The 17,471-nt window shown below is 30.7% G+C and overlaps 2 protein-coding genes across 4 annotated transcripts; one reads left to right on the top strand and one right to left on the bottom strand.

Moving 5' to 3' along the window:
- Window positions 1-899: 899 nt before the first annotated feature.
- On the bottom strand, window positions 900-7,850 carry LOC130810173 (glycolipid transfer protein 2). The gene is made up of 6 exons (XM_057676133.1): window positions 7,538-7,850; window positions 4,428-4,483; window positions 3,586-3,716; window positions 2,255-2,390; window positions 1,446-1,589; window positions 900-1,126 (listed from the first exon to the last, which is right to left on the bottom strand). Exons 1-6 carry the CDS (start codon window positions 7,782-7,784, stop codon window positions 1,091-1,093), a joined length of 750 nt encoding a protein of 249 aa, XP_057532116.1. The 5' UTR covers window positions 7,785-7,850; the 3' UTR covers window positions 900-1,090.
- Window positions 7,851-10,087: 2,237 nt separating this feature from the next.
- LOC130810174 (uncharacterized) lies at window positions 10,088-15,859 on the top strand. 3 transcript variants are annotated; one of them, XM_057676135.1, is made up of 10 exons: window positions 10,089-10,459; window positions 10,548-10,613; window positions 12,373-12,453; window positions 12,538-12,588; window positions 12,667-12,735; window positions 14,675-14,737; window positions 15,070-15,152; window positions 15,248-15,313; window positions 15,404-15,517; window positions 15,610-15,859. In XM_057676135.1, exons 1-9 carry the CDS (start codon window positions 10,229-10,231, stop codon window positions 15,435-15,437), a joined length of 744 nt encoding a protein of 247 aa, XP_057532118.1. In that variant the 5' UTR covers window positions 10,089-10,228; the 3' UTR covers window positions 15,438-15,517; window positions 15,610-15,859. The 3 variants fall into 3 exon arrangements, with proteins under 3 accessions (XP_057532119.1, XP_057532118.1, XP_057532117.1); XM_057676134.1 differs by having other exon boundaries at window positions 10,092-10,459; window positions 12,535-12,588; XM_057676136.1 differs by lacking the exons at window positions 15,070-15,152; window positions 15,248-15,313; window positions 15,404-15,517; window positions 15,610-15,859 and adding an exon at window positions 14,908-15,039 and having other exon boundaries at window positions 10,088-10,459; window positions 12,535-12,588.
- Window positions 15,860-17,471: the final 1,612 nt, after the last annotated feature.

Raw genomic sequence — 17,471 nt, 5'->3', positions numbered from 1 at the left:
TTTCTAAAGAATTAAACGTGTTTAGGGATTATTTTATTTATTTTTTATTTTGGCTTAGATACAAAGCATTCATATAAAGTAGTATGATTAGCAAATGAGCCTTAGACAATGAACAGAACAGCCAAAAATCAAAGTGTTTGGCCGAGCTTGGCATGCAAATCCTTGTCCGAATAGACCTTAGCTCACGTTAGCAGCTCACTAGCTTGAAGGAGCTTTTGCCTATTGTTTTAGAGTTTGCTCGCCCAACCATTTACAAGGAGGGAGCTATTGCCTCGCCCGAGCATTATTGTGGCTCACCCAAACAAAGGTACCCGATCATAAGGACAATGCATAAGCCTCAATGCACTCATCACTCTCAACCCTATAGTAAACACTATACCCTTGCCAAAAATGCGATTCCTTACAATTTTAGCTTCAATCTCTTCACTAATTAATATATTATATAATTTAAAAGAGTGCATAATGTAACAAAAATTAATATAGGTCAATAATTGGGATAATATATTTGTAATTTAAAGTAATGGATTAAACCCAAATTTAAACTATTATTTTTTATAGAATAATAAATTTAATTATACTATAATGTCATTACTATTTCATAATTTTACATTCATTCTTTTTAGTGTGTATTTTTATATTTTTGCTATCTTAATTTTAATAGTGTCTATTTTTAGGAGACTTAGAAAGCAAATATATGGATTCAAAAACACTTATTTTTTTTCAAAAGGGGTAATTATAGGGAAGCTTCAACTCTATTTGTTAAATAAAATTTTTGGTATAATTCAAGTTATAATTTCAATCAATATAATTTTCAAATTTTCATAGTATAACTAGTATTTATATAATAAATAACTTGCTAGTATATCGACAAATTGCCCTCAACCGAAAATTCTAGCTTCGTACTTGATCATATCTAAATTCTTTTTATTAAAAAACATATTTTATTTCAATACAAGAAATACGTACAAGAAGCATGTTTTCTTGTTTTCATTTAAACAAGAAAAAGTGCACCTATATAAGAAATCTCTACATATTTTAGTTTTGCAAATATGTACAACATATAGTAAGTATTTAAAAGCGATCAACGTCATCAAGTTGACTTGAGCCTGTCCAGCCTATATGAGCTCTGAAAACAAACACATTTTTGACAAAAAAAAGTCAATAAAATAAAATAACCACCTTTAAACTATTATATTTATTTTTTTTTAATTACAATCTTACAAGCTAGCCATGAATATGAAAGGATTATATTTGCTCTCCAACGTACTATGATAAAACTTAATTCTCTATTTATGATATTATGTTATACCTTAATTTTTAGCGTAAATTAAACCTATTTATTAGTGTCTTATTATTATTAATTATTATATTGTTATGTCTTTGGCTCTTCGCATTAAATGATATAATTTTAAAAATGGGTCAAAACAACTTAATCAAGAACTTACCAAAATAGAGTGTAGATCTTCTAAAAGTGGCGTGAGTAATGAATGTAAAACTTGGATTTCATCTCTAAAATTGTCAATGCTATCACCTTTGTCCATAAGTAGGCTAATGAATGTCTCAGTTTCAGGCACCAATTTGAGAGCTACCTACATTATAACATCATCGTTAACACATTATTATTATTATTATTATTATTATTATTATTATTATTATTATTATTATTATAGATTGTAATTAATAATTAATTTACTTAGTTGAGTCTCAATCCAAAAAAATGTAATAATGTACAAAGTTATGCGTTAATATATTGAAAGGAACTCCTTTTTAACCACATGCGCATAAAAGATTAATTTTCTTAATTTCCTTCTTGTTTGTAGGGTTTATCCAACCTAAATCAATAAATAAAATAAATAAAAATATTATCATTTTACAAAAAAATATAAATTTTTTATTTTTTATTTTAGCTTGTGTGTTATTATTAGATCACATCGAACGACTTTCTGATTTATAAATTAATCTTCTATCATGGACAACAAGTAAATCCATCTAAATTTTCAATTATTGCAAACTCATAATTAAGAAGGTTAAACCATCAATTTTAATTTTTTATTGAGTTGATTTTTTGAGGTTAACGTGACAAAGAGGTCACGAGTTCGAATCTCACTCACATACATACCCTTAATTCAAAGTAAAATATTTAGCGTGAGATATGAACTAAGAGGTCTTGTATTGCTGCATCCAGAGTTCTAGCCTATAATTAGAGACAATAAAAAGTGCCAAAATTGGTAAAGAAAGTTAAAGAGTAATTTACTTTGTAAGCAGCTGCAGAAATCCATCCATGCCAAGGTTTCAAAGTAGTCTCGTAAGAATTGCCAACAATTTCCTCCATGCTTTCCATTGGTTCAACCGCTAATTTCTTAAGCAATGCTGCCGTGAAGTCCAATGTCCTTTTTTATTTTTCACATCAGTAATATTATCATGGACACATTATTCAAGTACAATATGTCAATATGTAAAACAGCATTTTCATCAAAATTTTAAGTTTATAGTTTAAGTCCGTCATATGTTAAAATAATGTTAAAATAACCTATGTATATATATAAACTTAAAAAAATTAACATAAAAAAAGCACATGCAATAAAAATTATGCTATATTAGACCTTATTTGATATAATTGTATTTAATTTTAAAATTATTTTGATACCTAGTTAAAAAGAATTCCTTATAGATCAGACAAGACTAGACCAAATTGATCATCTTGTAAGTCATAATATCGATAGAATCTTTATTGTCACATGGGTAAGAAAAAAAATCTTCAGACACTACTTAAATTCATGATTCTTGATTATAAGAGTATAATAACAATACTAATAAATAGCAGAACTAGTTGGATCAAACTGATCCAACTCACCATTAACAAAAATTACATTTTTATTTATCTATTAATAATGATTAGTTTAATCACTAGTCAATTAATTTTTTTCCATTTTATATAATTGATTGCATTAGTAAGAGTTAGTACAAAGAGTTAATATTTAGTTTAGCAATAATGATTGTAATTATTAGAAGCATCATGCATTGAATATGTGAATCTTTACTATATTCATGTATCTTGCAAATGTGATAGCCAGGACTTTTTTGCTAATCATTAAATTAGTTGTTTAAATCTACTTCTATGAAGTTGTTTTGTTAAAAATTAGTTGTTACCTGTTTATAAAAGAAATTGAACCAAAGCTATTTAGTTTTGACTATAAAAAATTTAAATTTTTTTTAATTAGTTTAGAAGTCAATATCATTTATTAAATACTTTTTTAACGTGTCTGATCAACTAAAAGTAAAAAAAAAAAAGCAACTAAAAGTCGTTTACCAAACAAATCTGTTATCAATGCATGAAAAATAAAACGTACTTAATCATTTAGCAAAACAATTTAGTACTCTTATATTATTGGTGAGATATCATACGAGAATTAGATTTTATCTTAATTAAAGAGTATTAAATACCATTTTGTCAAATAAAATCTTAACTTCGATTGTTTACTTGGTTCTTCTATTTCTTACCCTACCACGTAATTGTACCAAAAAAATATGAGTAGCGCAAAAATGTAAAAAAAAAAAAGCAGAGTAAAAAAAAAAAAAAAAAACCTGGTGAGCCAAAGCACAGCTTTGCTACAGCTATCACCCTTTTTGGCGGTGCCTTCAATTGCTTCTTTGTTTAATATCTCCACCAAATTTATATACTTTGTCGGATCTGAATCGCATAAGACCTCTAATCTCTGTATTAAGGAATATAATTGTACATGAATAACCAATAATTTTGTAAAATAGTGTTTAGCCTCGTTGAACCACAAATAGCTACGTAAATTGATACACTGAATATGCTCATAATATTTTTTAGTATAACTCAGGTTAATTCTATGCTCTATCTATTTAGGGCTCGATGAGTTCAGGTTAGATCATTTTTTGTTAGTGTAAGTGTCAAATCACCTATGTGTGAAGGTGATGGTTTAAAGACTTAAGCCAAGGCACATTATATAGTGAGCAACAGTAAGGATGCAAAGGAGTTGAGCGCATCGATGATGGGGCTCCAAGGAAGGGACACAAGACAAGAGGATCTTTGGTGTTTCTTGGTGATGGTGCAACGAAGAACAAGAATGTGGTGCAAAAGTGTTGCATTGGGCTGTTTACCTGTTTCGAACATGACTTTGGTTATTGGTTGTTGATTGTTGGTTGTTTCGTTCTTTAGCTTTTTGTTATTTTAATTAGCTTATTTGCATAGTTGGAGTTTGAAAGTTTTGGTTTTTTTGTTAAATTGGTTGTTTAATGAATTGCTTGATAAAATTATATATAATATATTAATTTTATATTAGAAAAAAAAAATCAACTAGCTAAAACCAATTTTAAAAACCAACCAAATTAACTTTCCAATTTCTTGTTTTTTTTTTAACTCTAAAAAAAATTATCACAGCAAAATAGAAAACAATTACCTGAATATTCTTGTAAATGTCTTGTCTCATCACAGTCATGGTAGGTCCAATCTTATCTTCAACAATTTCACACATAAGCCAATTCATCAAAACGAAATTCTATAGAACTAAATCATTGAACTATTGATAGATTATAAATATTATATTTAATACTTATAATAAATAGCAATATTACTTCTATATAAAAAATATCACTATTAATTGTAAATGTTGGGATGAGTTATCCCACATCGATAAATTGAAAATGGTGTGCACACTTTATAAGCTATTAGAGACCTTCTTCCCATTGCCATATGATTTTAGGATGGTATATATCTTCTTGGCTTATGAAGTGTGTGCACTTGTGTCCCCCGTTAATATGCTGACATTCACAATAAGTCCAGCCTAATTTAACATGGTATCCGAGCCGATGGTTCGATCAACAATTTAAAAATGGTAGGTTCGAAAAGAAGGACGTTCCTACCCTAATTGATAACTCCCACATGCGAACTTGACGGGGGTTTGCATGTAAGGGGGGTGTTGGGATGAGTTATCCCACATAGATAAATTGAAAATAGTGTGCACGCTTTATAAGCTATTAGAAACCTTCTTCCCATTGCCATATGGTTTTGGAATGGTATATATCTCCTTGGCTTATGAAGTGTGTGCACTTGTGTCCCCCGTTAATATGCTGGCATTCACAATAAGTCCAGCCTAATTTAACAGTAAATATAACGTAATATAGAAAATATTTTGTTCAGATTCAGAATTTAACAATTTAAGATTTTTATATTGACAAATATAATTAATTAGACAAATTAAAAGTATATATATTAAATATTTTTTTATACTTTTAATCCAGAAATTCAATTTATTTTACATTTTATGATAAGATATATACGCACTTTTAAGTTCCTAGATATTTCCGCTTGCACAAAGATACATTTTACAAGGGAGGAGATATATATTAGCAGATTAGTACGAGACGCATTGACTGTACTACATGCAAAAAGGCAATGGTAAAAATATTATTTTAGAATATTCAAAATAAAATGAAAAATAGATTTAACTTTTCTACTCTTTTAATGTGAATAATCTTACCTTTAAATTTTAAGGTATATTAGGCATTATATATTATTTTTTAAAGGATTATTAGACACTAATAATCTAATCTTTTACTTATTTAATGTGAATAAGCGTACCTTTGAATTATACTTTAGTATTTCAACATTTGTCTTAGCTAGCTTGTTGTTACTACCTTTTAATTTTTAAATAATTCAACATTTGTGTTTAGTTTGCTATCAGCATATCATATTAGTATAATGACATTAAACGAAGGACAAAGATTAAACTATTAAAAGATCAGATTATTCACAGCGGATCGATGAAAGTTTAAATTAGTAATGTCAATTTTTTTAAGATACATTAGGATATTTTAGGAAAAATTGATATTAATAATCGAACCTATTACCTATCCGCTGTAAATAATTCACCTTTGGATTATTTTTTAATAATCCAAAGTTTGGCCTTAGTTTGGTGTTGGCATACGAATAAGGTATGTTAATAGCAAATTAAGGGTAAAGGTAGAATTATTATAAAATAAAATGTTATGCATTTAACAAACTAAGGGTAAATGTTGGATTATTTTTAATAATCCAAAGGTGAAATTATTCAAAGCGGATGAGTGAGAGGTTGAATTATTAATATCAATTTTTCTAATATTTTATTAATTATGTAATAATACTATATATATACCTTTCAAAAGTTTAAAATAAATAATTTAGATTTTCTCTCTTATGTTATATTTTGGTAATATTATTTTGTCAAAAAAAAAACCGGGAGCAGTTGGTAGGGTAACAAGTCTAACAACTATGGGAATATTATGAGCAACTACTAAACAACGTGTTCCTTACCATTTAGGAGTGGAAACTGATAAGTATGATAGATATATTAAAACCCTATTCATTTAACGTTATATTGCTTTGATTTTTAAGTAGCTATACTTTATATTATTCATGGCGATTTTAGATCATTTAAGATATTTAATCGCCAAAAATTCTTAAAAACCAGGTCTTTAATGAAAGCTTTATAGAAAAAAAATGTAGCTATTTGAAAAAAAAGGGATAAATACTACTTTAAAGCATACTATTTGGACAAAAATAGAGACCTCATATTTTACTTTTGGAAAAGATTAATGGGATACAAATATAAAGTTAGTAAAAAAAGAAACATTGATAAAAACACTTAATTTTTAGCATACTGCACATATGAGGCATTAAATCTGATGATATTGACTAGCAGGTGCCAATCACACTATTCTAGCTACATACTATTACAAATTTTATTTATGTTATTAGTTGAATTAGTGAAATATTTAACTCATATATATATATATATATATATTAGGGACCATTTTAAAATATTATAGTAGAATGGTTGAATATTCATATTTACATATGCGGAATTAATTTGAGAGTTATTTTATCTATTTTATATATAACTTTGCTTTTATTGAGCCTAAATGTTCTATTTGACCGGTTAATATATTATTTTTGTCATTAATATCTTTGATTGTGTATAATTAATAATTATAAAAAATTATATTTATAACCGTTGTATTGAAACAAATCCAAACAAGATCTCATATTAGTATACTATAGCTTATAGATTAAAAATACTCAATATTATCAAAAGTCAAATAGAATACTTTTGTTGAATATAATATTAACACAGAATAACTCAATATCAACAGGGTTTTTAATCTAATGACTTAAATGATCATGACCTAACTAAGCACACCCAAACCTAAATTAGCCTTGATAGGTATGTTGGAAAATAACTCAGTTATGATCCCACATCGAAGAATTAGAAAGAGCGAGATTGACTATCCTCATAATATCAATTAGTTTTAGGATAAACCTCATCAGGTTTATGTGTTGCCAACTATCATCTTATACGGGTCTTGTTACAAGCCCAAAAACATATTTTATCACTGTATAGTCTCAAAGAAGACCAAGAACAATAACAATTAACAGTTATAGTCATGGTTATGAACTCAATATTCAACACAAAGTATCCGAGGAGAATAGCAATTAATAGTAACATAATCTATTAAAGTGCAAAAAGCTTACCAAGAACTTGAAGAATCAAAGAGCAAACAGAGAGAATGGGCCTGGTTGATATATGGGAAACTACCGATTTGTGTTGTTGTTGTTGAAGATAATTATCATCACTATTTTTACCAGCAGTAGCAGGAGATTGAGGTTTAATAAGTATGTTGCTTCTTTTGACAGTAGTTCTAAGCCTGATGAGCAAAGAAAGCTCTTCAATGGCTGATTTTATCTCTGATTTCCTTTCTATTTCTCTCTTTCTTTTCATTTTCTTTCACTAATACTATACAAACCAAGTCTTCTCCTCTTGTATGATATTTGTATATATCTACGTAGATAGAGACTGCCTCTTGTGTACTTGGATTTCAAAAGGCCTTTTATACATTATAATTATATATTACTTTATTACTATAATTTGAGAGTGGAACATTCATTGAGGCTTAATCATCAGCTTAAACTTTTGGTTGAATTAGTTATTTGAGATAGTATTAGAAGCCAGCGTGACATGAAATCATAGGTCCGACAAATTATATATGTAAAGACAGGGGCGGATCAAGAATTTAAATGATGGGATTGAATAAATTATTTGAATATACGTAACTATATATGATTCTTAATTACCATAATAGTTCAGGCTGATTTTCCTTTTTTTTTGTAACAAAGGTTTAATTAATTCTAAAAATTAATTACCTCTTATTTATTAAATTTCTCTAGCCTAATCTGAATAAAAAAAAATTTGCATAAAAATAAAAATAAGTTCTAAGTTCATATTGATATAGCATATATAAAAAAGAATGCAAATGTATAAATAAAACAAAATAAAGGTAAAACCCTACATTACAACTTATTATCGTATTATAATGATTATTATTATTAATTTCTCTATTCGTTTGAATTCGCACCATAATATTAAATACCTCTTTTATATTTAAATAATATAGCGTCAATTCAAGAGGACAGAGTAAGTATTATGTTATGTGTTATATGCTAGATAATTAATATTATAAGGATTTAATCAACCAACTAGAATTATAACCTAGATGCATAGATTTCTGATTTTCCCTAAATATATAATACTAATAAATTGAATAAAAAAAGATATATAGTATTATTTTTTCAAGTTTGTAAGTCATTTTAGATTCTTTATGCAACTGTTTCAAACTTGGCAATTACCATAATCTTTTTTTTTTTTTTTTTTTTGAAAACCACCATAATCTAATATATTTTATTGTTCCCTGTTACATCACTATATGGTATTTGCTTACGCTATTGCTTGGTTTTTTAATTTGCTAATGTAATTTGGTTATATATGTATTATATTAATTATTTTTAGGAAGATTCTTTTATTTATTTAATTTAATATACAATAGATATAACTTTAAATTTGACTTGATCTAAAACATAACCAGTCGACAATTACTTTAATTTGCGTGATCACCTGACTCATTTGCTTCGAGAATAGGAGTATTTTGTAGATAATATTGAAGTTTAATAACTATAATCATAAAGTAGAGTAGTATTAATAAAATCAATTTAAAATTAATTTTAATTATATTTCTATATTTATTTGGACTCAATTTAGACTTATATACAATTTATAAGTCCATTTTAATATTAATGAAACTTTTGAAATATAAAGAAGTTTAAGTATAAATAATTAAATTACGACTCGTTTAGTATTCTAGAACCATTAGAATGGCGCGTCTGTGTCTAGTCTAGACCCCAAGAGTCTGAGTTTAGGATATGGATCCACCAAAAATTAATGAGTTCGAGATCGAGTCTAATTGGACCCGATTATTTGACCCATAACCATCCCCAACTATCAACTTAAGACTCCTAAATACTAATATCCCCTACCCCTCTCTCTCAAAGAAATAGCATTAAATACAAATAAGGTAAAAATAAAGAAAATTGGCTAAAAGTGATTTAGTATGAATTGTCGTCTTTCTTCCCTCTCTAAATCCTGCTCATAGTTCTTTTGAGTGTGAACAAATTAACCCCAATACACCCAAGGATCAAAGGTTTGATCTCAAGAACAACTCACACACAAACGCCCAAATAGAAATTGTGTACGTGCAACCCTAGAACCCCAATAATGAGCAAATAAGAACAAAAAAAAAAAAAAAACACCAAAATTTAAGTGGTTCAACCCTAATTGGACTACGTCTACTGTCCTAGCCTAAATGTCTATTGCTGCTTCTTTCAAAGGTTCTCCAATGGAGATATACACTTAATGATTTACAATTGAGGAAGAAGAGAATAGAGAGTAGAGAAAGAATTATATATAGAGAGAATGAGGTTAAGAAAGCAATATATGTAATACTATGTGTTTAGCCCTATTTATAGGTTATAGGGCCTAAACACTTACATGCAAGCCTAAGGGAAATCAAGAAACCGAAAAACAGAACAAATAAGACTTTACTCGGCTTTTTCTTCCGCCTCCAAACATTATTTATTCCTTTTAAGTCTTCTATCCTTTTGTCAGAATTACCATTTTGCCACTCCTTTATACATAACATATTATACTATGTTTAAGGACAACATATTATACTATGTTTTAAAGACTTCGAGTCATACTAATCAGCACACAAATCAGCACACAGTGGAATAAGGATGATGATACAACAATTTAAAAAAAACTGGTCCGTACCAAATAGATTAGGCAGAGCACACCAACCGCAGCAACAACCGTGACCTCAACGAACACTAACAATGCTTACCGCTGGAATTGCTGCAACATCGTCACACTTGTTGCCATTACTTCAATCTTCTCACCTTTTAGCATGTAACAGAGCTTCGTTTCTGTCACCATTGTTAGGGTTAAGGTTTAATTCTGTCAAATTCAGTTCGATTACCGCTCAAAGAAGGCGATGGCTTTGTGTAAAAGCTGCAAGAACAGAGTCCAAAGGAGCTTCTTTAGGGTTTAGACCGCCTGATTTTGAGGTGTTTCTTTTTCTCAATTTTTCATTTTCTGCATTTCAGATTACTTAGTTCAGTGCTAATATTTGTGTGTTTCTTTGATTGATTATAGTTGTCGGAGCCATTGACTGGGAAAACATGGACATTGCAAGATTTTGAAGTGTATCCGGCTTTATTGGTTAATATTTCCTCTCTCTTTTGCTCTTTGTTTCTTCTTTTTCTGTTGTTATTGTGTGGTTTGATTCGTAATTTCTGCAATTGTTGGGTGCTGGATTGTTTTTCTCTTCGTTTGATTGTTAATTTCATTGCGAATGTATAGTTTGCTTCTTGCTAGTTATTAGCGTGTTATTGCTTATATTAGTATATAATTTTGGCAAGTGGTATATTAGAGAAGTTTCATAGCAAAAAACGAAATTCTGCTGGAAGGGGAGAAGGCATAACTGAATTGGGATAGATCCTGATGGAATGGGAAACAATATTATGGGAAACAAATATGATTTAATGGAACTTTTTTTTTTTTTTCTTTTCGTAGGTAACCATTTAACACTGGCAAATCTGAGTATCAAGGAACTTCTTTTTTTGTTGAAGACAACACTATAACACTCAAACGTTCATTTTATCTCAAATATCCATGTCGGAATCTTGACATTCATACACTGGTAGAACTTGAACACTTATCTGAAATGGGTATATAATATATGAGTGTGAATAAGATAAATACTATGCATACACATGTATCCGCTGTTTAAACCAGATAAACAGATGACTTAATGTATTTTCGACTCTCATGATACTAACCAAATGATATTAATTATACTCGTATGTGTATGTAGTATTGGCTCTTCTCATACCTCGCCAAATATTCCACTTGAATTGAGGGGTGGATGAGATTCAAACCCCGTATGTCATGTATGTCATACCTTGCCAAATATTCCACTTGAATTGAGTGAACAAGCAAATATACTTAGTATGCAGAGAAGCCAAAGGCACTGTTTCATTGCGCATACATAATTTTTGTGATGATCAAACTAAAACTTACATGATATTTATAGGAAGACTAGGCTCTAAATGAGAGAACAAAATAGTCGTTACAAAGGACAGGAAATATAGATGTTGGATCACTGAAAAAATATGCTCATGTGCTGAGCATAGTTCTATTGTCAGAGAATATTCAGAAATATACTGAATGGCGCAAATCCTCCTTGAAGGCATGGAAAACAAGGCACCAAGCTGGAAGAGGCAGTGGCCAGAATGCTGAATCATCTACCGAGAGGTCTTTCTTCAATAATATATGATCCAACATGCTTTTTGGTTGATAAAGTATCATCAGCGTATTTTGTATTAGACCAATAATTTATAAAGGCCAAAAACCTTTAGACAAGAGTTAATTATGTGCAATTTGCAACATCAATAACTTTGTATTAGACCAATAATTTCATATAAAGAAGACTGTTGTGATATGAGATAATAAAATCAGGGTAGGGTTTTACGTGAAAAGAAGCTAACTGAAAAGAAGGGAGAAGGGGCAAGTAGGATGTAGGAACCACTAAGTGGACTATAAAGACAGAAGAATGGCACTGGAGAGTTTTAGAGTTTAGAGATCTAGGCTCAACCCATGAATGATGGCATGTTCTTTAAAAGAGATGCTACTTTAAAGGTAATGATATCGAGGGCTATAATTCATCAGTTCTAATGGACCGTCTACTTCATCCCGTTCTTTTATATTCCACTAAAATGCGTTTTAACTCGTACAAGTTTACAATTTATTTTGCACATAGAGAATGACATTGGGCTAATGGAATGATGTATTCTGCACATAATGCATACTTACCTGCATAAATGGATATTTCTTATATTGTTTTTGACCTATTACACCATTTTTAGTATCACTCTGATTTCACACTTTTGTTATCTTTAACATTTCACTGACTATGCAGGTTATGTTTATATGCAATCACTGCCCATTTGTGATACATCTGAAAAAGGATCTTGTGAAGCTTTCAAATTTCTACATGAAGGTAAAGAAATCAATAGATCTTCTAGAATCATGTTCCTTATCTTGGTTGGATTAATAAGCATGCGACGGCGTAATTCTGCAGAAGGGTCTTGCAGTTGTTGCAATATCTTCCAACTCCGTTATTACGCATCCTCAGGTTCACACTTCATCTGACTCCATTATTAAGCTTTGTAGAAGCACTGTGTATGACTAAATATAGCACATCATTTGACAGGATGGACCAGAAATCATGGCAAAAGAAGCTAAATTATATGATTATCCATTTCCTTATTTATATGATGAGGTACTCTCTTAGCTTGTATGTTTCATTTGCTTCGTGTACAATGTCGAAACTTGAAGAAAATATAGGGGGGGGGGGGGGGAGGGGTGGGGGGTAGAGTTAACAAAAAAAAATTTGAATTCAACTAATATATAGCCAATCAATACAACGAAAAATCATAACGTAAGTTTTGATTCAAAGTAAAGCTCAACTCTCTTTTAGGACTTTAAAATCGTCTATAATCTCACTGACACTATATGTTTTCGCTATTTGTCTCTCAATGATTATTACTAAACTATTAGCAAGAAAATCGTCGCCATTTTGTTACGAAGTCTTGTCTTTACTATCTTTATTGCCGAAAAGGCTCCTTCATTGGTAGTACTGGAAACATGAAGAGTTGGAATCAATCGTATTAATCTTCTACCAAAAAATATATCATATTTCACACAAAAGATTTAATTTTTCCTTAAAAGTATTTGACCTATCTTCCCTAAATGTTTGAAGAACCGTTCTAGTTGTGGAGACCAGCTTGAGTGCGCTAACAAATATTTTGTAATATTTCTATTATCAAATGTGCAATAAACACAAAATCATAGGAAATCAAGAGATTTAGTGCAGCATCAACATCTCCACGTTGAGAAAACTTGCAAGTTTTATCAAAAAAAATGTTCTCTAAGACAGACTTAAACATAGTGATCAAGCTACGAATTGACTGAAGATGAGAACTCCAACGTGTATCCCTAGCTCGTTTCAATGTGCCAATTTGATTGAGTCCTTTACCAGTTGAAGTTCACCAATAGACAAGAAATTCAACTTTAGCACCCTTATTTGCATGCAATTCATTGAGTCTTTTCAGAGATGCAACAAACATTTATGTTAAAACTTAAGTTTGAAAAAAAATTCATGGACTAAACTAACGTCTCGAGAAGCAGTAAGCCAGTAACTAATGCAAGATGTAATCGATGAGCAAAACAATGCACATAATACGCATAAGGACAATCACCAAGGAATAAAGTTTTTGTTTACATCAGAAAACTCTTTAGTCCAAGAGATTTGAATAGTTGGGTGGATATGAAGATACCAAGAAGGATTGATTATGTGAGTGTCTAGGGAGATGAGAAGTCCGTTAGATTATTAGTTGATTTTTTGTTACAAAAATATATGAAATTTGTAGCTTGCAAAGAATTGATACTTAATTATTTTCTCCTTTCACCCACTAAGATAGCCACAAATGCCATAACACACAAAATTAATTTTTATTTAATGGGTTTGGTGAATTAGACAGAATATAATTGTATTTGTATGGATGAGTTAAATAGTCAAAATTGTATGGATGAGTTAAATAGTCAAAATTGTATGGAGGAGTTAAATAGTCAAAATTGTATGGATGAGTTAAATAGTCAAAAATTGCATGGATGAGATTCACAGAAATTGGAAAGGTCATTACCCGAAATGGAAATGTAGCAATTTAGTGGGACACTCTCTTAAGGAAATTATAGCAATTTCTATGACATGGAAGGAGTATAAATTAATAGGTGGAGCCAAGTTAAAAAATACAGTAGGCCATGTGTTGAGGGACTTGGTGAATTGGGACTGATGAGCCGGCCTCCCCCGACCCCCCATGTAACTTATAACCCATGATTGAAATTATTTGACACTGAAGCAGTCATAGATTTGAAAAGCATTTACAATGTCTTGACACTGACTCCTTTCGATATATGCCATTTCAAAGTAAAATTAATACATTTCCTTATATATTTACTATTATTGTTCTTCAACGTACTATGCTAGTGGTTTGATTTTATCCATATTAAAACAACTCAAATTTTGAATTGCATTGTGAATTGGTATTTAAGCAATAAACGATGATGCTTTGTCTTTTATCTATCGATGTTGTACTTTTCTATATTGCTACTTGTCCGAGAAAAAAGTTTTTATCTAAATAGTATTCTTTTTAATGCAGTCTCAAGATGTTGCGCGTGATTTTGGAGCAGTTTGCACACCAGAATTCTTCTTGTTTAAAAAGGTGGGTTTACTAAAGTTTATTTTGAATTTGTGTTGACACTTGAATCTTGAATACCTTTTATTCAAATAAGGTGCTGCTGATTACTAGCTTCTCAACAGCTTTCTTTGAGCCATTTTGAGCTTTGGATGCCGTACTGTTACATAATTACTTAACACTGACTCATATGACAGCTTTCTTTGAACCATTTTGAGCTTCAGACGTCGTACTGTTACATAGTTACGTAACAGTGACTCATATTGAACTCTGGACAGCTTTCTTTGAACCATTTTGAGCTTCAGACGTCGTACTGTTACATAATTATTTAACAGTGACTCATATTGGACTCTGGACAGGAGGGCCGGAGGCCATTCGAACTTGTATACCACGGACAATTTGATGACTCCAGACCAAGTAATAATGTGCCTGTTACTGGGAGGTTAGAATCTGTATTCTGTCCTTGTGGCCTTTTGCAGTGAATTGCATCTGGTATCTATCTCAAATTGTTCTAAGTATTGAAAAAAATTCCTTTAGGGACTTGAGTATGGCAATTGATTCTGTTCTCAGTGGTCAACCTGTAGCTTCCGTTCAAAAACCGAGGTTTCTTTCAACTTCATTTATCACCCTACATTCTCTTTTGAAGTTGCATCTTTTCAACGATGAATTACAGAAGCCGTTTCTGTTGTGCAGTGTTGGATGTAGCATCAAGTGGCACCCTGAATGAACCAATAATCTTATCAGCTATTATTCTTTAGTCTCTAGAATGCAGAATTGTTGGTGTGCTACCAAAACTTCTGCTTTCAGGTCAGTCAATCTAAATTTTTACAACCTTTACTCTTTAAAAATTTCCCAATATCATTTTACTCTTTAAGTTTATATTTTTCATTGTATTTCAGAATGTAAATGTGGTTGGAAAGTGGAGCAAAGTTTTGTAGCTGCATCATATGGATTAATTCTATTCATAAAAATCTAAGATATGAAACGGTAAAAAGCTGCTTATAGGTACAATGTTTTTGATACATTTGAAATACTTCCGATTGAATCTATATATCTACCTGATGCATATTTTGAATTGTATACATTTTGCTATGGGAAAATTGATATGTTTTGTACTTAAATACATTTTCATTTATGATGTTGGAGTCTCTTATTGCTCTCAAGTATGAAGCCTGACCTTGAGTAACCTCTCAATAGATTTTACCTTGCTCTCAATGATAATTCATACCGTACTTGTGTTTTTTCTTGAAATGCTATGTTGCACATTTATCGACATTTTTCAGGCATAGGCTGCAGCCAATCAGTGCTGGAAAATCTGTGAGCTGGTATATTTAGGGCCAGTCATTAACTGAGCTAACCTGGGCCCAAAATGGATGTTCTAGGTTAGAAATACCATACTTTTCATAGATTGTGCAGGTTCAAAACCAGCTATGGATTTAGATTTATAGTTAGGTACTTGGGTAATTTTATCAAATCTTTATCTAACCTAGCTGTCAACTTACTAGCTGACCAGAGTCGAGGACCGTGTTCAATGGGATGTGGGATGATGGATTGGCTCATGGCTGAGTTGTGCATATAGCCTTGTTGGGCAAGGCCTAGCGTGTGCTTAGACTTCCGATGACTGGTTGGTTCTCAACCATGGCCACTGTCTTCAACCAATGTATTAATCATTAATCATTAGCCTAGTGTTTTTCATAGAGTTCCACATGTGATATATCCAAACTGTTAGTTATATGTTTCAGTGAGCTTAAAGAGGTTGTTCCCATAATGATCATCAATGGGAGGACATTCATTAAATTGCTACCAAACTGTGGCAGCAACGGATGAGTCACGGTTTTGCAGTTGTCTCGGTTTATATTTCAGTTGTGGTAAACTAGAAAAATTCTACAATATGTTTGATGCAAATGATATTTTACACTTCGGGAACCTAAAGGCTACTTCATTGCCTCAATTGACCTTGCTTTGGCCATTTTAATATATTGCTCACGTAAATCCTAATTTTTCACGTCTTTCTTCACTCTTGGACATCTTTAGTCTTTTTCTTTTCGTCTTAGCTCTCCTCATTGCGCATAACCATACTAACCTGAACAGCTTCCTCTTATTTGTCTTCAATATCTTCTGACTCTAAAACCCTCTACACTTTTTCAATGTCCTAACCCTGGTTTGTATTCTCTCATCACAAATTCTTGTGAGAGACGGTCTCTTTGAGATATCATCTCTAATTTAGATCGGCCCACAAAGGAAAGTATAGAGTAAGAATAGGCATAAAGCTTTAATGGGTTGGGCCTGAGAGACGTCTTTAGAAAGACGGACTCTCAAGAGACCGTTTTCTCATGCATGTCTTGAGCTCCATTTAGAAAAATGAAAAATAAAAACTAAACTTGACATTGTACTTCTTTGATTGAGTGATTTAGTTTCGATAAACTCCCATTGAGTCAAGGCTATACCAATACTACCAAGGCTTAAATTATAAGGTTGTATATGAATATTTACTTTTTCCCTGTCATATTATTTCTTGCATTTAACAAAAAATACTTATAATTTTAATTAAAGTGTAACAGGAATTGATAATTCTTTTAATTGGAACTATATAGTCTGCTGAAATATTTATAAAAGTTACTCTTTTAGTAAAATTTTACTTCAACTGATAGTGATATTATTATAAGAAAAGTTGTCAATATCAATTGCAAGTAGAATATAACAGAAAAGTAATAAAACAGTAACATAGCTAGTCATATCTTCCTATACTATGCTTTTGTGA

Source organism: Amaranthus tricolor, chromosome 4 (genome assembly GCF_026212465.1).
Source record: "Amaranthus tricolor cultivar Red isolate AtriRed21 chromosome 4, ASM2621246v1, whole genome shotgun sequence".
Classification (NCBI taxonomy): domain Eukaryota; kingdom Viridiplantae; phylum Streptophyta; class Magnoliopsida; order Caryophyllales; family Amaranthaceae; genus Amaranthus; species Amaranthus tricolor.
The sequence above is the reverse complement of the archived record's forward strand: the minus strand, read 5'-3'. Positions and strand labels throughout refer to the sequence as shown.

What these genes read in the sequence shown, in the direction of transcription:
- LOC130810174 (XM_057676134.1), top strand. Translation starts at nt 10,229, where the DNA reads ATGCTTACCGCTGGAATTGCTGCAACATCGTCACACTTGTTGCCATTA. An exon ending in AAGTGTATCCGGCTTTATTG is followed by an intron (nt 10,614 to 12,372) that starts GTTAATATTTCC and finishes CTGACTATGCAG; the next exon opens with GTTATGTTTATATGCAATCA. An exon ending in AATGTGCCTGTTACTGGGAG is followed by an intron (nt 15,153 to 15,247) that starts GTTAGAATCTGT and finishes AAATTCCTTTAG; the next exon opens with GGACTTGAGTATGGCAATTG.
- LOC130810173 (XM_057676133.1), bottom strand. Translation starts at nt 7,784, where the DNA reads ATGAAAAGAAAGAGAGAAATAGAAAGGAAATCAGAGATAAAATCAGCC. An exon ending in ACATTTACAAGAATATTCAG is followed by an intron (nt 3,717 to 4,427) that starts GTAATTGTTTTC and finishes TCCTTAATACAG; the next exon opens with AGATTAGAGGTCTTATGCGA. An exon ending in AAGATCTACACTCTATTTTG is followed by an intron (nt 1,127 to 1,445) that starts GTAAGTTCTTGA and finishes GTTTGTTTTCAG; the next exon opens with AGCTCATATAGGCTGGACAG.